The sequence below is a fragment of the Balaenoptera borealis genome (genome assembly GCF_965194805.1).
Source record: "Balaenoptera borealis genome assembly, chromosome: 20".
In the NCBI taxonomy this organism is placed as follows: domain Eukaryota; kingdom Metazoa; phylum Chordata; class Mammalia; order Artiodactyla; family Balaenopteridae; genus Balaenoptera; species Balaenoptera borealis.
In genome coordinates, this window is record NC_138879.1 from 15,753,010 (window position 1) to 15,774,714 (window position 21,705).

Genomic DNA, 21,705 nt, shown 5'->3' on the forward strand with positions numbered 1-21,705 from the left:
CAAATAGTCAGGGAGCGCTCACTCAGGCCAATGGGAAAAGAAATGTACTGAGAACAAGAGTTTTCCCCAAGAATAAAGAAAAGCCCGCACCCCACCCCACATCCTCCACTCTGACCCCACTGCCATCTCACTGCCTCTTTGCCCGCCTGCCCTCCCTCCCATCACATGACCCTCTGCTTCCAGCCAATTTGATCTCTGAAAGACTGGGGTTCCTGTTCTCCGCACTGTTCCGGGCACTGTAGCGCACATGCGCACGTGTGTGTGGGTAGGTGGGGGGTCACTGGGGCTGGGGGAGGAGGGGCAGGAAGGGCAGAGATGCCACACGCCTCCATGCCAGATCCCACGGCCTGCCGTGGTTCCACAGCCTGAGAGATGCTCTTGCTTTCCAGGTTCCGAGTGGAGAGACGGGAATGAAAGTAGCATTTGTGAAAGCAACAGCCAAGTGGTCTAGCAAGGCAGCTGGCCATGGAGCTGGGCAGAAACCTCTCCCCCCAGCAGCCCTCCCTACGTCCCCACATGCCTCCCTTCCTCCTCCTCTCTACTGAAACTGAAACCAATGTGTTGGCAATTATCTTTTTCAACCTTCTGCCACTCTCTTCGTGGGGTCCGGCTTGAGCATCTGCAGACGGCAACAGCGACCAGCCTAGTCCCAGACAGCACAGGCCAAGCGACCTGGGCTTGCTGAGCCCCCGCAGGCTGCCCTGCTGCTGCCCCTCAGCCCAGAAGCCCAAGGGGACCCAGCAGCCCTGGCGGGTCCCGTGGCCTCAGGTCCCCCTGCTGAGGGCGCCCATTCAGGCCTCACTCCACCCCGAGTAGAACCAGTAAACCGACTTTATTCACCTAGCTTCGTTTTGTGCTCATTCCAGTCTCCTTGGACAAAGGCTCAGGGCCTCAACTTCCACTTCTCCTTGCTCCCCACCATCACTGCCACTAGGGATGACACATCCTGGGGCCCCACAGGCAGGGACAGGCTAGCTGGCCAGCCGCCCTCTGTAGGTGCCCACTTAAGAAGTTTTGGTACATGGACTCCACACTTCTCTCCTAATTATGTCTTAGGGCCCAAAGACCAGATCAAGAGTTAGGATGCAAAAAGGGCAGAGAATTTAGTAAGAAAAGTGTGTGTGTGTGTGTGTGTGTGTGTGTGTGTGTGTGTGTGTGTCAGAGAGAGAGAGAGAGAGAAAGAAGGAGAGAAACAAAGATAGGTCAAAAAAAAAATAAAAGATGGAGGGAATGAACTACTGATACCTTCAAAAACATTACACTAAGTGAAAGAAGCCAGACACGAAAGACTGCATACTGTGTGATTCTATTGAAATGCAATTTCTAGAAAAGGTACAACTATAGAGACAGAGCAGTGGTTGCTGGGGGTTGGGGAGAGGAGCGGAGATTGACTGCACAAGGGCTCGAGGGGACTTTATGGGGTGATGAAGGGGTTCTAAAAGCTGGTCCGTGGTATGTTCACACAACTGGATGCATTTACTAACGCTCACTGAACTGTGCGCTTAACATGGGCGAACTCTGTGGTATAATTGTAAAATATGCCTCAATAGATTTGAGAAAGGGTAAGAGAGAGAGAGAGGGGAAAAGGTGAAAGGAAGAGGAAGACGGGCTTCCTGTGCCACTTTCAAGACCCGCCCTTCTCAGACCAGGAGTGACCACTGAAGATGTTGCTGCCAAGGGGGTCCCCCAAATAAATTATGATGCCAATAGGGTTTAGGAAAGCTAGCCTTGAATTACATCGAAATCTTGTCCCACTTCTCTGATCTGTTCCACAGTTAGACAGAGACTCAGGGACTGCAAACAAGTAGATTCCACCAAGATCCAAGATCCAAGAGCCAAACAAAGGGGCATCTTTGAATGTGAATAGAGCCTAGAAGAGCCACTCAAGTTGAAAATATCTCCATGCTGTACACAAAATTCCTAAAGCCTCAGGTTCCTCCGTTCACAAATGGAGCCCCAAGCCCTGATCATTCTATGAGAAAATGGGTCTTTATTTTTAACCGAACTTTAAGGTTGACTGAAGATAAAAGATTTGTCCAGGAGCCAGTACTGAGAAACATCTAAGAAGGGACAATGCATATTTTAAAAATAAGGTTTATAGAGAGCTTGATGGAATTTGAGGCAGTCGGGTAAACATTCTGACAGGCCAAACCCCCAGTAAGATGTGGCAGGGTTTGAGGCAGCTACCCTGAGACTGTTACAGGTTTACATCAGTCAATGTTGGGTTTTGGGAAACTATATGAAGGATTTACGCATGCAAGCAGGAGTGCCTCCTGTGAGGTCTGGGTGGGGAGAGGTGCAACAGAACAGACATCTACCTGCACCATCAATTCAACATCACTGCAACCTGCACCATCAATTCAACATCATTGCAGCCCAGGGATCTGCCGGTGGGGCTTCTCATGGCCCGAGGTGCCCTAAGGACCAAGTCTCACTTATTATAAGACAGTGATGAAAAGGGCTATCTCCCCCCCTCTATAACTGGCTAAATATTGCCAGAACCTATTAGAGGTTGAGTCACACTGGATACAACACAGGGTCTTTCTAAGCCTTTGGCTCTTTAGGCAGTTTTACCAACCATTAACTATGTGCTATGTTGTTGAGGACACAGGAAAAATGCACAGTGCCCATCTTCTTGGAGCTCAGTCTTACTGGGGCAGCAGGACATATACAGAAAAAGTCAAACTGAGGTGACAGGAGCCCACGTGTGCCACTTAAAGAGCACTTCCTAGGAGCTGGGCCTGGGGATAAGCATTTTATATTTATCATTAATCCGCACAATAAGCCTATGAGGCAGATATTAGTAACCCCATGTTACATGGGAGGAAACGTATATTAGGGTTCTCCAGAGAAACAGAGCTAATAGGATATAGAGAGAGATATATAAAGAGATTTATTATGAGGGATTGGCTCACATGATTATGGAGTTTGAGAAGTCCCACAATCTGCCATCTGCAAGCTGAGGACCCAGGGAAGCCGGTGATGTGGTTCCAGTTTAAACCTGGACCTGAGAACCAGGGGAGCCAAGAGTATGAATCCTGGTCCGAGTCCCAAGGCCCGAGAACCAGAAGTGCTGAGGGCAGGAGAAGATGGATGTCCTAGCTCAACAGAGAGAAAGTGTGCCCTTACTCTCCTTTTTTGTTCTATTCAGGCCCTCGATGCCCACCCTCCCTGGGGAGGGCCATCTTCTTTACTCAGTTTATTGATTCAAATGCTAATCTCCTCCAGAAACACCCTCACAGACCCATCCAGAAATAATGATTTACCAGCTATCTGGGCATCATTTAGCCCAGTCCAGTTGACACAGAAATTAAACCATCATGAAACCTAACCTCAGGGAAGTTAAGTGATGCCCCCAAGTTTATGGGGTGAAGTCAGTCTACTGGCCAAGGCCATGCTCCTGGCCTGCCCGAAAGAGAGGGCAACATCCCTGACCAGCCCAGGAAGTCAGGGGAATAGGCGGCCCCCAGAGCCAAGGGGTGCAGAGAAGGGCCTTGAAGGATGGTGGAGCCCAGGCAAGCAGAGGGGTGGTGGAGAGAAGGGAAACAGGGAGCCCACACGGATGAAGGGCATGGCGGGAGCAACCAGCTAGAATGGGGTTGTTGGGCAGGGGAGCTGGGGAGGCCCCAGGCCAGGTCAGGGAGCTGAGGGTCCACACACAGGCAGCAGGGAGCCACCAAAAGCCACCAACCCAGGCAGGTGAGATGAAGAAGAGCCGGCAGGAGGAGAGAGAGGAGAGCACGCTGTTGCTGCAGTGCCTGGGGGTGAGTTGACTCCCACCGGGGAGGTGAGTGTGAGCTTTAAAATATCCATAATAGTGTAAATGTCTAGTATATGCACCAAGCCCCCACTTCATTTCTATGCATACTGCACAATTCTCCGTTGTTTTGGCTGCACCACGCTGCACGTCAGTCCCCGACCAGGGCTCGAACCCATGCCCCCTGCGGTGGAAGCGCAGAGTCTCAACCACTGGACCACCAGGGAAGTCCCCGTTCTATGCAAGGCTATGCATAGGATCCCGCAGTCCACCCCCAGCCCAGGTACCCAGGTATCCCTCCCCCACTGATATCCCTTCCCTCGCGAAGGGAGGCCCTAGAAGAAGGAAAGGAAAGAGGCCACTCAGCCCTTATACTCAAAATAGGCTTCTGAAACTCGGCAGAGATGTCTCAGATTGAGACAAAGTTCTTGAGCCTGACTGTAAGATCACAGAGGGGTTCTCTCCAGTTGCCCGCCCCCCAACCTTTTTATAGAGCAGAGAGGGTGGAGGAGAAGTAGCATGGCAGGCCCTTCCCCTCTCTGTGCCTCTGTTTTCTCTTCTGTAAAGGGGGACAGCAGCACCCAGCTGATGATGTGTTGAGAGGATAAAATGAGTTAATTCATGGTAAGAATTAGTTAGAACAAGTCCCAGAGAGAGATACAGACGGGCCTCCCTGCATAAGCTAGCAGGGCCATGCAATGACTGAGGGCCAGATCCCCAGACACCCCACAGGACCTCAGAACTTAGAGGTGCTGGGCAGGAAAGAAAAAAAAGCCAACTGGACTAGAAAACCTGAGCTGACCAGGATTTCCCTGAAATGGCTAAAACTACAGTCCTGCCATCAGCCAATATCAGAAGCCAGTTAATTTTTTTGCATTGACTGCCAGCAATGAATCCACTTCAAGGGGGACATGCCTGCTTGCTGCTTCGCCCCTTTCCTTTCTCCAGGGCTGGCATCCCGCCTGCTTTTCTGGACAAGGATTCAGATCTGCAGCTGCAGCAGGTCGATTCTGGGGGGAGTCAAGTCTGAAGTCAGCCTTCCCTGGGCCTCTTGGCAGCCCTGACCCCTGAGATAAAGGCCTGAACATCTGGGCACTTTCATCTCATGCTGGTCTTGCTTGAGGCCCCTCCATGTTCCCTCCATCTCCTTTCCCTTTCCTCCCCCTTCCTGCCTGCCTTTCTTGGGGTTCTCCCTCCAGAGGCAATTCTTTACCTTGTCCCTGCAACAGACTCCAGCCCTCGTGCTCGAGGCAGCTTGGCAGGGCCCGGCCAGCCCCGTTCCAGGAGAGCCATGTGATGGGGCTGGCCGACTCTTCAGCCCGCAGCCTTGCAGCTGCCCGCTGGGCCAGGCCAGCTCTGCCAGGACACCTGGGAGGAAGCCATCTCTGGCTTGACAAGGAGAGGTTGTGAGAACGCCTGACACCGTTCTCTGGAGAGCAGCCCGTTCGCCCATTCATTCATGGATTCAGTGAGCTGTCACGGCATCCAGGTGGCCAGAGCTGAGCCGGTTTAGCCCCGCAAGTGCAGGTTGGGCTCAGTGCCTGGGATACGGTGCCCTTCGCCCAGGCCTCTGGGGCTGGGTCTCAAGGCATCAAAGATGGAATGCAGAGGAGGTGCTTAACGCTTATTACATCGAAATGAGCAGAAAGGAGTTTCTGCCACGTACTTTAGCAGAACCAGCACTGGCCTGGGGCCAGAGGCAGATGGCCCCGGGCCCAGAGCCTTCCTCCTGTCCCACAGACAGGGAGCTGCCCGGAGTCCCCCTGCCCTCCTCTGAGCAGGCAGGAGCCCCCAAGCAGAACAAGGTCTACGGGGAGCCCCCAGGTGCATGCGAAACTGTCTGAAATGCTTTTGGGTGGGATTCAGGGCTCTGGTGAGGATTAAAGCCACCCGAGGGAAGGAGAGAGGAGTAGGGACAGGTATTTCTGGAGTGATTTAAACCTCTGGACACGCACCAGCTACTGGCCTCACTATTTGGGTTCTCACTCTCTCAGCTGCCCCTCCCACCCAGAGCCCGTGCCCCTGCCTTCACCCCTGGGCTTTTCTTCTCTCTCAGGGCAAGGGTCAGCTGCCAGCTTCCCAGGGGGCTTCTGCCCAGCGTGGCTCCCTGCAGCCTGGAGAGGCGACCTTTGAGCTGTGGCTAATGGCAGGGCACTTAACTCACAAAGGGAGCTGTTCCCCAGTTTGGGAAGCTAATCACTTCAGGGTGAAGTGGATTAATCATTCAGGACCCAGGGACTTCCCTGGTGGTCCAGTGGTTAAGACTTCACTTTCTAATGCAGGGGGTGCAGGTTCAATCCCTGGTGGGGGAACTAGGGTCCCACATGCCTCGTGGGCAAAAAACCGAAACATAAACCAGAAGCAATATTGTAACAAATTCAATAAAGACTTTAAAAAGGGTCCACATTTAAAAAAAAAAAAATCACTGGGACTTCCCTGGTGGCATGGTGGTTGAGAATCCGCCTGCCAATGCAGGGGACACAGGTTCGAGCCCTGGTCCGGGAAGATCCCACATGCCGCGGAGCAACTAAGCCCGTGCGCCACAACTACTGAGCCTGCATGCCGCAACTATTGAAGCCCGCGCACCTCGAGCCCGTGCTCCGCAATGAGAAGCTACCGCAATGAGAAGCCCCCCCACTGCAACGAAGGATAGCCCCCGCTCGCCGCAACTAGAGAAAGCCCGCGCGCAGCAGCGAAGACCCAATGCAGCCCTCCAAAATAAATAAATTTATTTAAAAAAAAAACATTAAGGACCCACCACAGGATTGGGGCTCCCTCCCTGGAGCTGACCAGGCCCCTCCATGTTTCCGGCTGCTGCTGCAGAGACCGAAGAGCTGGATGGAGGAGGGCCTCGGCCTTGGCCTCAGAAAACTCAGGAGCTCACAAACCCTCCCCTCAGGGCTCCCCGACTCAGGAAATGGCACCCCGTTTACCCTGCTGTCCAGGCCAAAAGCTTTGGACTTCTCAATGTGTATCTTTTTATATCATTTGGGTTTAGGCTTTGAACAATGTGACAGTATAACCTATTCAGAAAATCAGAAACTTGTTTTTAAAAATCACGAACAAGGCAAAGCGCACGTGCACGCATGCGCACAGAATCTCACCATTTGCCGCAGTCCTGATTCAAAGCACCATCTGAAAAGGTCAGACTAGCTGTTCCCACTGACTTCCTGCTCTGCTTAACATCCACACTCCCTACCACTGCCCTCAAGGCCTCGGGCAATGAGGCCCCGCCACGCTCTCCTGCCCCCCCGTTCCAGCCAGCCCGACTTCCCTGCTGGTCCTCGGAAGCAGCAGGGACCGTACAGCAGCCGCCCTGCTCTTCCCTTGCCAAGGAGCCGGCCTGTGTGCACCACCCCTCACCTCCTTCAGGTCCCAGCCTCACTGCCTCCGGTGAGATCCTCCCCAGCCACCCCGTCCAAACTGGCCCTCACCCACCCACCTCGGCCTGTGTTAGGCCTCCTCACGGCACCTAGCGTGACCTGGCATGGTTGACCCACCTGGGCTGGCAGGGCCTTCTCTCTGTTCGTGGCTCCGTCTCCAGCTCAAACACCCTGAATCATCGGGTAGGTGAGTGAAGGTGGGCGGGAGGGAGGTCCTGTGATCCACTCCCCCGCCTCCAGGCGGTTCCAGAACCCATGCTCCCCAGGGACGAAGGTGCACTCGCTTTCTCGAAGCTCAAATGCAGGTCTGACGGCTGCCTTGGAAGGATGGTGGTGCGCGGCCCCCACCCCTGGCTGACCTGGGCGCCTCACACGCTCCCCTGGGAGCTGCAGCCCAGAAACAGCAGTAACAGCTGACGTTTATGGGGCAATTACTGCACGAGCTCGAAGGCGCCGACTGCTTTGCACAGGTGATCTCATTTAATCCTCAAACATCCTTAAAGGAACCCTAGGAGATGCGTCCTGTTCTCCCGTCTTACACACTGGAAGGTGAGCCAAGTTGCCCAAGCTTGCACTGCTGTCCGGCAGCTCCAGAGCCCTCAACCCTCACACATATCCCCAGGAACAGACAGAAGGGTGTGGTCCCGGGGCCCCGAGATAGAGGCAAAATGGATGCAAGCCCCCCAGAATGACATTTATCTTGAAAAGATATGAAGGACAAGGCTCACAGCAGGACAGAGCAGGAACCCTTCTCTCTCAAGCCTCTTAAAGGTGTTTTATTTGTTTGCTTTTCTTTTTTCTCTTTTTTAAAACAATAATGGCACATTAAAAAAATTAAGAACTACAAAAAAGGACCATGTCTTCGAGTCCATGTTCACATTGTCCTGGGTTGTGGCACCAGGACTGGTGATTCCTGCTGGGATTCCGGCCTCTTGGAAAGGTGCTGGGTGGGTCGGCTCCACCCGCATGGGGCCACTCGGGGGACTCAGGCGCTCTTCTTCTGGGCCCCACTAGAGGGCGTCCCTGGGCTCTCGCTTCTGAGGCCCCCAGGACCCTGGCCAAACACCTCCTCTCTCTCCAAACTAGAGCCAGGAGCTGGAAACGTTAGGGAACTTATTTTGGTCCCCACAGGGGACTCTTTAGGGACACAGCCCTCCCCCGACCGGCAGGAGATGACACCCCAGCCCAGCCTGGTCACCCCCAGGAGGTCAGGGTGTCTCTCCCCTGTCCTGTCTCCAGCCCAGCTGACGCCACAGTGATGCCCTTGTTCTCCGTCCCGGCCCAGGCCCTCCTGCCATGTCCCATGGCCACCCCAGCAGGCACAGGAGTGACAAATGCTCGGCCCCCTCAGCCGACCCCCACCAAGAGCAAGAGGGCTGCCCAAACCCCAGGGCCCTGGCTCAGAAGGGAGGGCTGGGTGACAAGGGGGGCAGGGAGGGAAAGGAGCTGGCGTGAGGGGCTCAGAGCTGAGGCTGCCGGAGAAGGAGAGAAGCAACAGAGGCCGGCTGAGGGCTCAGGGAGGCGCCTCAGACTCTGCAGTGAGAAGCAGGTCCCGGGGCATGGGGCACAGGCCTGGGCAGGCGGGCCTGGGGAGGAAGAGGCAGAAAGAGGCTCCCGTCCTGCCTCTGGTTACCGTGGGGGCACAGGCCTGGGTGACAAGACCTTAAGAGCCCCCCCAAAGGGAAACGCCACGCTGCACTCAGCCAGGTCTCAGCCCAGCCCTCGTGGGAGGGAGGGACCCCACCAGCCCAGGCCCTGCCAGCCCCAGCTCCCCCAGCAGCTCCCAAGGGCACCCCTCCGTGGGCCGACGGGACTGTAGCTGGTGGGGGGCCCCGCCCACGCCCTTGGCTCTACTCCTGCTGTTCGTTCATCTCCATGTCGGACACCAGGATGTTCTTCTCAGTGGCCTCGCCGGGGCCGGAGGAGCTGCGGCTGTAGCGGGCGCCCTCGAAAGCCCCACGCTCGACGCTCTGTCGCCGCCGGTAGAGGATCAGGGCCGCAGTCAGCAGGGCCAGCAGCAGGAGCACCGCCATCAGCACCACCACCAGGGCCGCAGGGTTCCCCGGGAGGGCTGCTGCAGCAAGAAGAAGCCTCGCTCAGCAGCCCCGCTACGGCCACCCACTGCCCAGAAGGAGGGGGGGCGGGGGAGGAGGAGAGGGCTAGTCTCAGCCCTGCCTGTGACTCACCTGATGGGGAGAAGCTGCTCTCCTCAGCTGCGGCAGAGGAGGGACCAGTTAATAACAGTGGCAGTAATAATATGATAATTATAAGCAAACATGTAAGAACATTTTCTGCAGGCCCAGACACTTCATTTGCTCATTTAATCCTCTTATAGGTACTCTTATTACCCCCATTTTACGTATGTGTAAACTGAGGCCACAGAGTTTGAACGACTTACCCAAGGTCACAGAGTTGGCAAATGGTTTGGCCTGGGCTTGAACCCCATCCCTGCCTTTAACCACTACAAAATGACGGGTTTGCTGTCTAGTTTGGAAATGTGCAGGAAGGCCCAGTCCTACAGACTAATTAATCCCAGGGGAAGGCCCCAGGCCTGTCTGTTTATTCTCTCCCATCCACTGCATTGCCTGCAGAACGAGAAGCAGTCGGGGCCCCACCCAGCACCAGATGCCTGGGGGTGGCAGGAAGCCGCGGGTGTGCCTGCCGGGCGCTCACCTCGAGGGAGCTTGCAGACCACACCCATGGTGATGTTGGTGCAGGCGCCTGGGCGCCACAGCCCGCTGCTGCTCTGGATCCAGTAGCAGCTGTTGTGGCTCAGCATGCTGGGGCCCAGGCCCGGGGGCCCCCAGTTGGAGTAGTTCACAGCTGTGTTGTCCTGCCAGACCAGGGTACCTCCTGTGGGAAGAAGGCACTGAGGGGGCGTTGCGGGGGCGGGTAACAAACTGGAGCAGGTGGTAGAGAGCAGGCCTGTTCTAGAACCAACTCCCACCTTCCTCAGGTCCTCACCTCCACCAAGCCCCGGTGGAGGGCATCGCCCCTGCCGCCTGAGGCCTCCCCCTCCTGATCCTATACACAGGGACCCACCTTTGGGGTTGAAGTTCATGCCCAGCCAGGCGCCCCGACTCTGGCCCTCAGAGCTCTGCAGATGCTCCCAGACAAACACGTTCTCCATCTCATCCAGGATGGACAGGACCACCCCACCCTCTGGACACAAAGGAGGCTCACGTCAGGGCAGACGGGTCTCCCCGGGGTAGCAGAGCCCCCCAGAGAGGCCCCCGCCCTCTTCCCTGGCAGCCAGAGGAGAGGATGGCGTGGAGTCGTGCGTGGATGGAAGGGGGTTATAGTCACACACGTTATGTCACGGGTGGTCTGTGCGTATTGCAACATGAGGGGCACTTATGTGTGAGTGCTGCCGACAGGTAGACCGCAGCACGGGGACTGCATTCACAGGGTCTTTGAGTGTCCACGAGAGGGGTCGCCACCTGGAACGCCCACATGTGGGCTCTCGCCCGCCCGGCCCACCTCTCTGGCAGCGCTGCAGCGCCTCCTTGTGGCCCAGCAGCAGCTCCATGTGGAAGGAGTAGCAGTGCTCCCGGAAGGGAATCCACGCTGAGTCCGCCAGCCCCTGGGGACAGCTGCCGTGGTAGCTTATTCTTCGGGGAGGAGGGGGCCCTATGGGGGTGCAGGATTGAGAAAGTGGCCCAGGGTCCTCCCAGGGTCGGCCTACCCCCGGCCCACCCCTCGGCCCCAGCGGGTGGGCACTCACCTCCGTTAACTCCACACACAGCCCCCTGCAACTTGGTGTCACAGCTGGTGGTGCGCCAGGCCCCATCCATGTCCACGTAGGCGCAGCCCCCCGGGTACTGGGGCTCCCAGTCCTGCCAGCTCACATAGCTCAGCGGCTCCTCAGACACCCAGGAGTACCGCCGGGAGCCCTGGGCACAGACAGCCATCAGGGTGGGAGGAAGGGGACCAGCCGGTGGGGGGGGGGGGTGTTGGGGGGGAGCAGGTAAGGCACGGGGTTAGGAGGAGGCAGGGAGGGAAATCAGGGGAGTGGGCCCAGCCTGGTGCCCACCTCCTCACTGGCCAGCCCGATCCAGAGTGGCGTGCGCAGCCCTCGGGCAGCCTGCGTGAGGAAGGCCTGGGTGTAGGGGTCGGGCACGTGCGCCAGGCTGGCGTTGCGGCTCTCACACAGCAGGAGGGCGTCGTGCCAGCGCAGCGGCTTCTGCAGCAGCCGGAAGGTGCCGTTGAGGTAGGAGAGCTCAGTGCCCGGGGCAGGGAGCGATGCTGCTGGGCATGGGCTCAGGGAGGGGTCTACAGGGAAGGGGGCAGGGCTCAGGCCGGGCTCTGCCCCCATCACCCCATCCCCAGGCATGAGGCCGGGAGCGGGGAGCGCCGGACATCAGGCAGAGACCAACTCTCCTCTGGGCACAGTGCTTGACTCAGTGTCAGTCATTGCTGTTATTAATAACAATACGTTCTTACTAATAAAGGGGTGAGCAATCTAAAGCTCAACCATGAATCCAGGGCAGAGGGACCCCTGCACGGAGCTGCAGGAGCCTCAGACACAGAACCTCAGGGCCCCTGCCACCAGGCATGCCCAGTGTCTAGCTCTCCCTGGTCAGCCCTGCAAACCCCAAACCTTCCTCCTGAGACCCCTTGGTGCTCACTGCCTGTCCCTCTGATCGGCGCCTGGCCTTTCTGCCCATCTGCTTTCCAAGCAGACTAGGCTCTGGGGGTGGCCCCAGGGGCCCTCTGAGGTCAGGGACCATGTCCCATTCCTCCTGGCACGGCCCAGGGAATCCAGTCCTGGGCTGGGGTTTCCAGGCTCCCCGGTGACACGTACCCGTGCCCTTCTGGCAGATGAAGCCGTGTGTCTCCTCCACGCAGCTCCGATCGTCCCAGCGGCCCGTGAAGTGAGCTGAGGGGCTGTGCAGGACCACCGCACAGCTGGTCTGGGGGGAAGGAGCTGCTCAGGGGAGCCCCGGCAGCTGCCCGCTTGTGCCACTGCCCCCAGAAGGCTGTACTATGAGCAAGGAGGCTGGAAGGGGGTCCCCAGGCAAGCACTGCAGGGCAGGGTGGGGGTGGAGGGCAAAGGAGAGAGTGGGGAGGGGCCTCCTCACCGGTATGTTGCCGCTGGGAGCAGGGCTAGGGCCAGAGGGCTCCCCAGGGGCCCAGTTGGTGTACCGCAGAGGCTCCTGCTCCACCCACTGGAAGTCCCTCTGCGAGGCGTGGAGGCCAATCCAAAGGTCAAAGGTCACATTGGGCAGGCTGGCTGTGATGAATGCTACAGTCCCCCCAGAAGAGAGAGTGATGAGCGACAGGGCAGCCCCCTCCTCGCTCTGCTCTAGCCCTCTGGGGGGACGGTGTCAGAGGATCACGGGGCCTCCCCATGGGCTGGCCCTACCTTGCTCTAAGGGGTTTGCAATGGTGACCAGTTGGGCCTCTTGCTGCTCACAGGAGAACTGTGCCTCCGACCACTTCACCCGGTCCTGGGGGTCCTGGCCCTGGATTCGGAAACACTGTGGGGCGGAGGGGGAGGCATTGCATCCTGCTCCCGCCCCCGTCCCACACCCCCAGAAACTCCGCTGCGGACGCCGCGGCCGCAGGCCCTGGGGGAGGCTTGGGGGCTGTGAGAGAAAAACACGAGAACCAGGACATCTGGGTCTCCTTGACCAAGGCTCCGGCACCCTCTCAACCGGGCACAGCGGATTCACATACACTTGCCCACACTCTGGGGAATTTTTAAGTGGGAAGATTTCTCGGGGCCACCAAATGCTCTACCACTTATGACAGCACCGCCTGGGCCATGCCTGGGGACAAGGTCTGTCTGGCTCTCAGCTTCGCACACTCCAAAGGCTTTTGACAGAGTTACTGTATCATTACAATGATGCTAACAAATTAAGAAAGGGACCAATTACATATATAAAATATATTTTGTTTTAAATTAGGTGGAAGAAGTCATAATAAGCTTTTGGAAAAATTTAATGACATGGGGATATGCTGAAAATATACTGAGAAAGAAAAGTTGACTACAAAATTGTGTTATTTAGTATAATCTCAATTACATGGAAAAAGTCAGGAAGTGGAGTAACAAATATTGATAGTGGTCATCTCTGGAGAGTATGGATGAGTTTTAGTTTCATTTTTTTCTGTTTTTTTTCCCAAGATGTTAATAATACACATCTTACTCTTTTTTTTTTTTTTTTAACGCAGAAAAGGTGTAATATTTGCTTGGATATTCTGAAGACAGTGAGAGCTCCACGACACTATGGGTGGGCTGCAAGCCAATGTATGACAAAGATTTATGGATTATGTTATCTAGTGTTAACTAATCTAATCCTCACAGTAGGGGTTAAGTGGTCTTACAATGTCCTGCAAAGAAGGCATGGATCGAAGCTCATACTAACGATGCCAGCGCAAACCACAAGGAAATAGCGCCCTTCTCTTTCCCTTCTCATTCTGGGGTAAGCGCTTTCAGACACTAGGTAAAAACAATGAAGGTCTAATCAGGTCTGATGAATGAGCCCCAGGGTCAGGAAGTAACCACTTTTGGAAAGAAACTCACACCCTAGAGGGAACATTTTGAAAACGTATTTAGATGCATATCCATTCTAATTCATTTTATTGTCTCAAACTTTCCTAGCTGCACACTCAAAACACTTGGGAAGAGAATTTTCTAAATGTTGTTTTTAAAAAATCTTCCAAGGATTTTTTTTTTAAACTCTCTTGATCAGCTCTTCTGATTAGTTTATAAGGCAGATTAGTTTAAATGCAGAAACTGACCAATTTTTAAACAAAAACCTTTGTTTAATTGGTAGGACTGGAAAATAGGGAGAAGGACTTAGAAAGCCCAGCCAATGATGGATGACCTTTTTTCATCTTGATCTATTTGTCTTCGTGAGGTAATCTTTTCGTCTACAACAACCATTCAATCCATGTTTTAAAATAATTTGAATGGTCGGGAAACTAAGATGCCACATGGCGGGGGGGGGGGGGGGAAGAATTGAACTTCAAACAAGACCTGTGAAGTCTGAATCACAAAGTGTCAAACTAAGATTTTTTCAAATAATGAAGTATATGCAATCACTTTGCTCTTATCAAAATTATTTAAATAGTAATAATTATTATAATTGATAAATTTTGAGTGAGCACAAAAATATTTTCATACCACTAAAAGGAAAATTTTGAAAAATTAAAAATACTATTTAAAAATCTCTAGCTCATGCTTTATATTGTTTTGTTCTTGTGTATATTTAACTATATATGACGTCAGTCACGTTAGTATGGAAGTAAATATATATTTACTTACATACACACATGTAATGCACACATATGTACGTTGTATGTTCAACATTTTAATAGGAGTTCATTATCAAGATGTTTGGGGACTTCCCTGGCAGTCCAATGGTTAAGACTCTGCGTTCCCAATGTCGGGGGCACGGGTTTGATCCCTGGTCGGGGAACTAAGATCTCGCAGGCTGCACTGTGCCTCCAAAAAAAAAAAAAAAAACAACAAGCAGATGTTTGGCGACCAGGGATCTAGGAAACTCACCAAACTATATGGGCAACCTCATTACCTGGTGAATGAGAAGGTGTTACTACGCTGAGTTAGTTTCCAAGGAGTCTGGCCCTGGCACTGGGGCCATGCAGAAGAGAGGGTGGCGGGTACAGGCAGGAAGCCATGACTTTGATGCTGCCAAAGGGCGAGGACTCCGGAGGCTCAGCCTTCGCCTTGGGTGCCCCCTCTCCCCCTCCTACCTTGCTGAGGAACTGGCTCCAGCCCGGGGGGCAGCCGCCTGTGGGTGGTGGGTCTGGGGGCTGCTGCTCTCTGGTAACGTTGCTGCGCTTGCAGATGTAGGGCAAGGCTGTCATGCACCTCTGGTCCCCCCACTCCTCTGCAGAAAGAGAAGAGCAGTCACCCCAAGGGCAGGGCATGGCTGCCGGCGCCCTGGCCTCATGCCCTGAGAGGAGGTGGGGCTGGGGCTCAGGTCCCTGTGTCCAGCTCTGAACTCAAGTCCTCTGTGGCTGCTGGATCACAGGGACAGGCCCTCCCCTCTCTGGGTCTAGCCCTTCTTGGGTTGTGGGGACAGGGAGAATGAGAAGAGACCTAGGGCCCCTGCGCAGGCTCCCCTCACTGCCCCCAACGCCGACCCTCCCCTCAGCTTCTGCACTCTCTCTGCCCCACCTTGCGCTCACCTCGGCTGGCCATCATGTACACGCACTTCTTGTCCTTGCCGATGGGCCGAGGCTTGCCGGGTGCCCAGGAGATGAAGTTTATAACGGAACCATCTGTCCATCTGCAATGGCACCGAGCAGGGATGACTGCAGCACTGGGCACCGTGCTCCCCTGTATGCAGCAATGAGGGGGCAGGGACCAGGGCCCAACACCAGGGGCTCAGTGGCCGTAGGCTGAGGAGTGGGGCTACTGAGCTCAGTGCAGCTAGAACCCAAGGACCTGGCGCCTCCAGGTAAGGGCCAGCCTTCCTGGGCATGCATTTCTCTAACCAGAAAAGAAGTGTAAGGACCCCAGAGCAGGGGTCCAAGGGCAGCGCTATGCTCAGACACCCACGTGCTCCTCCTGGTCCTTCCATGCCTCACGCATGGTAGGTGGGCCCTGAATACAAAGAGGCCCCTCTGCACCATCCTATGTTCTTGCCCACGTCCTGAGGGGACCTTATTCATGAGTGACCCCCGCATAATATGAGCTGCCATTATTTAGTGCCCGATAATGTGCTGGATGCCATGCTAAGGATTCACACACCTCATTTCTCATCCTCACAATGATCCTATCAGGCAGGCCTCGTTTCATTTTCAGGTGAGACAACCGAGGCCCAGAAAGGTTAAGTCACTTGCTCAAGGCCACACAGCCAGTGGAGGGCAGGGCTGGATTCAAATCCAAATCTGTCTGTCTCTGTATGCTGTGCCGCCTGCCTACCTCCAGCCTGGGTTGAGGCTAGCCATCCACGCATGCGCCCCGCTGCCCATCCGCACCCGCTGCCCCGCCAGGGCTCCCACCTGAAGCGCCCGTCGCTCTCTGAAGTATGCAGGCCGATCCACCAGTGCTGCTCTTGGCCCCGCGAAAACTAGGGGAAGCCGGGCAGGCAGGTGAGGGTTGGCAGGCCCTCTCCCTGGCTCCCGGGCCTGCCCTCCCTGCTCGCTAGCCTGCCCACCTTCTGCAGGTTGTGCCCCAGGAAGTCCAGCTCCGCCTGGCTGTGCACGGAGACCAGCTCGGCCAGGAACCACGTGCAGATGCGCTGCGCCTGCGCCCACGTGGAGTGGTGCTCGAAGAACTTATACTCGGCCTCCTGGAAACGCAGCCACTCCCGCCGGCCTGCGGGGGCGGAGGGGGCGTGGGGATGGAGGCCAGGCTGGGGCTGCCTGCCCGCCCAGCCCAAGGAGGACAAGGCGGGTCCAGGGCAGCCAAGGCAGGCGGGCCTGCGAGCCCTTCCGACCTGGGCCAGTAGGGCGCCCCCACCACCTTTCCCTCGGCTCAAACCCCTAAGCCCCTTCGTTCTGTCCCGGCCAGGCCCTGCCCAGGAGGTGACGCCCCTTCCCCACTCCGGGCCGCCGTGGGGAGCGGGGTGCCTCACCTTGCGGGCTGCCGTCAGGCTCCCGCACGTCCGTGCCTATGGAGACAACAGGGACAGAGACGCTGCAGAGAAAAGAGACCCTCCCCTAGACCCCCGCCCCCTCCGCCCTTCGTCCCATGCCCGGTCCGCCAGCGCCGCCCCACCCAACCTCGAGGGATCTTGCAGATCCAGTCCAACTGCGTCTCGCACTGCATGGCTACCCACTGCAGGGAGGCCAGGTCGAGCACTGCACAGCCCCGGATGTCGTCATCGTCGTGCCGGCTCCGGTCGAAATTGTGGTAAGAGAACTGATGAGGTCGGAAGGGGAGAGGGGTTTCAGGCACCAGGCGCAGGCTGCACCGACCCCCAGAACAGACCAACCAGAGGCCTGGCATAAGCTAGGAACCCCCAACCTGGGCTAGACGGTCCCCACCCCCTTTCCCTTACCTGCCAGCTCTGGCCAGAGGCGCTGCCTCTACTAAACCTCGCGCACCTCCGAAAGACCACGCCCACACCCAAACCTCGCCCGCCCAGGCTCCGCCCACCTGCCCCGCCTCCTCCAGGCCTCCTCACCCCTAGTCCATCGCTCCAGCGCCAGCTCTGCCCCGCTCCGGGGTCTCGACGGTTCAGGCCGATCCAGAACCAGTGCTGCTCGTGGATCTCGGGCTCTGACTCACTTTAGCACAACCCGGGGGTGAAGACAGAAGACATGGGGATGAGAGTTATAGGGGCCCCTTGCGGTTGTGACCTGGGCAGTCCCAAGGACCTGGGGCCTCTCGACCTGGGCTTCACACTCACCGGGCAAAACACTGTTGGGGCCACCCTTAAAAAGCTCTCCCCAAAGAGAACTGGGCTAGCTGGACCAGGCGCCCCGCTCACGGCGGGCAGGTGGCCTGGCTCCCTTCCCTTGCTTCCCTTTGGGTGGGGTTTGCCCTGCCAGCAAGACTGCAGGCTTTCACTTTAGGCAGCGGATGGGGACGGTGCATAGACCTGGGGACGTAGAATCAGATACACCTGGATTCCAGTCCTGGGTCACCCAGGGACCAGCTCTGTGACCTTGGGTAAATAACCCAACCTCTCTAACAGCCCACAAGGGATAATGTCTACTTAGTAGGATTGAGAAGAGTCTTGAATGTGGATTAAATGTTTAGTGCAGTACCTGGTACATGGTGAGAAGCAACTGACACGAGCTATTATAATTACTAGTCAAATAATGTAATTGTGCTGTTTGCTGGGAGGAGATATCCCTGGAATTAAGATGTCAGGAAGCCTGGATCCATTTGGATTTTTCCCAAGGCTAAGGGGCTGTAGGGCTGTATGTCATAGGAACCCACAGGACACAGACAGGGCTCTGGAGGGACCCCGCAGGCAGATGCTCACTTTTGTAGCCTTTCTATTCCTGTCTCTGAGAAAAAGCTGTTTATTGAGAAAGTGTGGGCTCTTATGGGATGGTATAGGGTTGCAGGAGGGGGGCGCTCACTTGGATCAGCTTGGAGATTTTGCCATGGAGAAGGAGGGATGGTGAGGGCGGTTACTTGTGTAAAAGTCTGTGAGTCTCAGGGGGTATTGCTGGCTCTGGTGAGCAACCCAGGGTCTCTGACTCCAGGGAGACCAGGGTTACTTGAGGGGGGGGTCAGGATGGGCCTGGCATTAGTAGCAGATGCACAGGTCATTCCAAGCCCTGGAACCGACCGCCCTGGGGTCGCCTTCACCCTACCCAGCAAAAGCAAGAGCCCGACTCATGTGCACATGGGCCACCGCCCCAGGCTCAGTACCCGAAGATCTTGTTGAGCATGTTGGCCACGAAGTGCTCCTCCTCATAGCTGGCCAGGCTCAGCAGCTGGGCCCCCAGCTCCTGGCAGGCCCTCTGGGCCTGGACCCAGCTCTTCTTGTCCTGCAGCCGCTCCGCGCTGAACACCTGCAGGAGCAGAGTCCAAGCTGTTCCCCAGCCCACCTCCCCCCGGGACACCTGCCCTCCCATGACGTGAGTGGGGAAGGGGGCTGGGACCTCACTGGACAATCCTGCTCATCAGAGAGGGAGCCCCAGGGGAGGGAAACTGGCACAGGCATCTCCCAGAGATGGCCCCCTAACCAGCGGGGCAATCAGGGCTCTTATCCCAGCAGAGCCACAATTTGCTGTAGGCAAGTCCCTTCCCCTCCCTGGACTTCAGCTTCTTCCTGTAATTAAAAGACCCTGGACTACCTCAGTGGCTCCCAAACCCAGTAGGGTTTAAAAACACAGATTACCAAGCCCCACTACAACCCACTGAATCCCAATCTCCATAGCGACAGCCTGGAAGATTTGTTTAAATCAGGCTCCCCAGGCAATTCTAAAGAGCAGCCAGCCTGGCCCCAACATTTGGGAACCTCCGCAACCGATGGTCTCTGTGGTTTTTTCAATTCCTCAAATATTTATTGAGCACCTACTATGCACCAGGCCTCAGATGCCACTGACAAAAGGGTTTCAACAGAAAGTACCTCTGTCTGTTGTCTGTAAGTTTCTCTGGGGCCCGCCTGCCTGGATCATCGCTGGGTCCCACTGGGGGGCACCCACCCCGCCAGGGATGCTGCCTCTTTGCTCTTGTTTCTCTCCCCCGACCCCAGGCCAACAGGCTGCCTACCTTATAGCAGTGCCGGAGTTTGGGGTCTGAGCCCCAGCCCTGGGGGCAGGCGCCGGTGAGGCTGGGTGTGGGGTCTGGCCCAGGCAGCTCAGGCGTCACTGGCGTGCCCAGGCTCTGCCGGCAGATGTAGCGAGCCCGGAACGATGTGCAATTCTTCACCTCCCACAGCCCCATGGCGCTGCCCGTGGCCAGGGCCACGCAGCCCCCACGGCTGTACCCTGGAGGAGGGAGAAGGGAGACCCACATGCTGAGGAGGACTCATCGGTCCTCCCTCACATCCCCGAGGGGCACCACCACGGCCCTCGCACCGGGAATCAGCTTAGCCATCTTTGCAGGGACATGCTCTGTGGAGTCGGGGCCCAATGGGGAGGAAGGAAATGGAGGCAGAGGCCTAGCTCTCTGTTTGCTCCTGTGAGGCCTTAGGCAACCTGCTTAACCTCTCTGAGCCTGTTTCATCATCTGCCTCATCAGGTTCTTGAAAAGGTTAAAAAAGACGATGAATTTAAAATGGTAATAGTAATAGCGAGCACTTGTATGCTCACTACTCTAAGGGCTTTACATATATTAACCCATTCAAGCCTCATGTCAACCCTGTGAGGAAAGTACCATTATCCCCATTGGACAGATGAGGAAACTGAGGCTCAAAGATGCACAGCTAATAAACTGCACAGTCAGGATCTGAGCCGGGCAGTTTGGCTCCAGAGCCTGTCCTCCTATAACCACATCACCACACTGTACAAATGATCTGTTTCCTGTGAAGCCCTGGGTCTCGGTTGTGGCAGGGCTGGTCCACCGCGGCCTCCTGGCTTCACCAAGGAAAGTCCAAGAAGGGGGCTGCGCGGGTGCTGTGGAGGAGGGGCTCACCGGGCTGGTCCCGGTTCCAGTGGGTGTACATGACCTCATCCCCGCTGAGCCAGCGGAAGGAGCCGGTGAAGTTGAGGTCCTGCAGGGCCGTCCAGAAGTACTCGCCATCCCAGTTGTAGATGAGGCTGCTGACAAAGGCCTGCTCGAACCTGCGGGAGAGAGGCTGGTCGAGGCAGGGAGCTCGCCCCCCACCACTCCCTGGGCTACAGGCCAGACGCCCTGCTCCAGGAGCCTGGGTGCTGCACCCAATCAGAAACTTGCTCAGGGGGCTCCCCTGGTGGTGCAATGGTTAATAATCTGCCTGCCAACGCAGGGGACAAGGGTTCGAGCCCTGGTCAGGGAAGATCCCACATGCCGCAGAGCAACTAAGCCCGTGCGCCACAACTGCTGAGCCTGCGCTCTACAGCCCGCGAGCCACAACTAGGGAAGCCCGCGTGCCACAACTACTGAAGCCCGCGCGCCTAGAGCCCGTGCTCCGCAACAAGAGAAGCCACTGCAATGAGAAGCCCGCCCACCGCAACAAAGAGTAGCCCCTGCTCGCTGCAACTAGAGAAAACCCGCGCACAGCAATGAAGACCCAATGCAACCAAAAATAAATTAAATAAAATAAACTAATTTTAAAAAATTAAGAAATGCTTTAAAAAAGAAACTTGCTCAGGGAAGTGGGGACCCCTGGGGACCCTGCAGCTGACACACAGCAACCCAGCTCCCCTTCTACTGTCTTCACCTCCATGCCTTGCTGAGGAGAGAGAAAATCAGACACAGCCAAGGTCTCTTTGGGGCATCCAGCCCAAACCTATGCCTGTTCCTGCCCCTGCCCAGGACCTGCCCCTGCCCCTGCCCCTGCCCCTGCCCCTGCCCCTGCCCCTGCCCAGGACCTGTCCCATGCTGGGGTCGCTTAATAAACAGGAGTCATTCTGGTGACAATATTAGAAAAAGGCCCTGGAGCCTGTTGAAGCTCAAAGGACTCGCGTCCCTCTGCACTTGATGGCAGGATGCTGCCCCGTTTGGAGGAAGGACCACATTAGGCCAGGACATAGGGGAGGGCTGGCCCCTCTCCTGTACCTGTTGGTGACGGTGACCAGCTGAGAGCCGTGGTCGGTGCACAGGCGCCGGGCCTCACTGTAGGTCACCTGGTCCTCTCCCAGCCAGTAGCAGGATGGGCTGTGCCACGTCCAACCCTGGCTCAAGAGAGTGGGCAGAAAAGGGGTGTCTGGGGGGAGGACTCTCCTCTCTCACCCATAAATCCTGGGGTGCAGGTGCCATCAGTGGCACCACTGAATTTTCTGCAGGCTTGGGCACAGAACAGAGGGGACTGGTTTGACGCCAGAGCCGGCTCTTCCTGTGCTGTGTTCTGCACCTTGTCACTCCACACTCCCCTCCCTACTGTTACCCACAACTGCCAGGCCCGGGGTGGAAGCGTGGCCCACGGGTGGCTGATCGGGAGACAGCCAGTCACCGGCCTGCGGCCCGGCCAAGAAAGATGAGTGGCCCACTGGATTCCTCTCTTGGGTGTTTGAACCAAGAGACGCAGTGGGAAAACTGCCAGT

General features: G+C 56.3%; 2 protein-coding genes across 4 annotated transcripts in view; one reads left to right on the forward strand and one right to left on the reverse strand.

The window, feature by feature from the left end:
- MARCHF10 (membrane associated ring-CH-type finger 10) overlaps positions 1 to 476 on the forward strand; it is an 85,609-nt gene extending 85,133 nt beyond the window's left edge. The window contains exon 10 of the mRNA XM_082373815.1: positions 390 to 476. Within this exon, the coding sequence (XP_082229941.1) occupies positions 390 to 451 (62 nt within the window). The 3' untranslated portion in view covers positions 452 to 476. The remainder of the gene's footprint in view (positions 1 to 389) is intronic.
- A 7,424-nt stretch (positions 477 to 7,900) lies between these two features.
- MRC2 (mannose receptor C-type 2) overlaps positions 7,901 to 21,705 on the reverse strand; it is a 54,987-nt gene continuing 41,182 nt past the window's right edge. The window contains exons 10-30 of one of the 3 annotated variants that reach the window (XM_082373762.1): positions 21,221 to 21,336; positions 20,156 to 20,304; positions 19,292 to 19,509; positions 18,446 to 18,588; positions 17,244 to 17,346; positions 16,840 to 16,978; positions 16,692 to 16,727; positions 16,272 to 16,432; positions 16,117 to 16,184; positions 15,298 to 15,398; positions 14,860 to 14,996; positions 12,506 to 12,605; positions 12,222 to 12,385; positions 11,945 to 12,053; positions 11,174 to 11,412; positions 10,865 to 11,033; positions 10,621 to 10,770; positions 10,183 to 10,302; positions 9,814 to 9,993; positions 9,327 to 9,353; positions 7,901 to 9,214 (exon numbers count right to left, since the gene is read on the reverse strand). In XM_082373762.1, the coding sequence (XP_082229888.1) occupies positions 8,991 to 9,214; positions 9,327 to 9,353; positions 9,814 to 9,993; positions 10,183 to 10,302; positions 10,621 to 10,770; positions 10,865 to 11,033; positions 11,174 to 11,412; positions 11,945 to 12,053; positions 12,222 to 12,385; positions 12,506 to 12,605; positions 14,860 to 14,996; positions 15,298 to 15,398; positions 16,117 to 16,184; positions 16,272 to 16,432; positions 16,692 to 16,727; positions 16,840 to 16,978; positions 17,244 to 17,346; positions 18,446 to 18,588; positions 19,292 to 19,509; positions 20,156 to 20,304; positions 21,221 to 21,336 (2,853 nt within the window). In that variant the 3' untranslated portion in view covers positions 7,901 to 8,990. Of the gene's footprint in view, positions 9,215 to 9,326; positions 9,354 to 9,813; positions 9,994 to 10,182; positions 10,303 to 10,620; positions 10,771 to 10,864; positions 11,034 to 11,173; positions 11,413 to 11,944; positions 12,054 to 12,221; positions 12,386 to 12,505; positions 12,621 to 14,859; positions 14,997 to 15,297; positions 15,399 to 16,116; positions 16,185 to 16,271; positions 16,433 to 16,691; positions 16,728 to 16,839; positions 16,979 to 17,243; positions 17,347 to 18,445; positions 18,589 to 19,291; positions 19,510 to 20,155; positions 20,305 to 21,220; positions 21,337 to 21,705 lie in introns of all 3 variants that reach the window. The other 2 variants (XM_082373761.1, XM_082373760.1) reach the window with 2 other exon arrangements.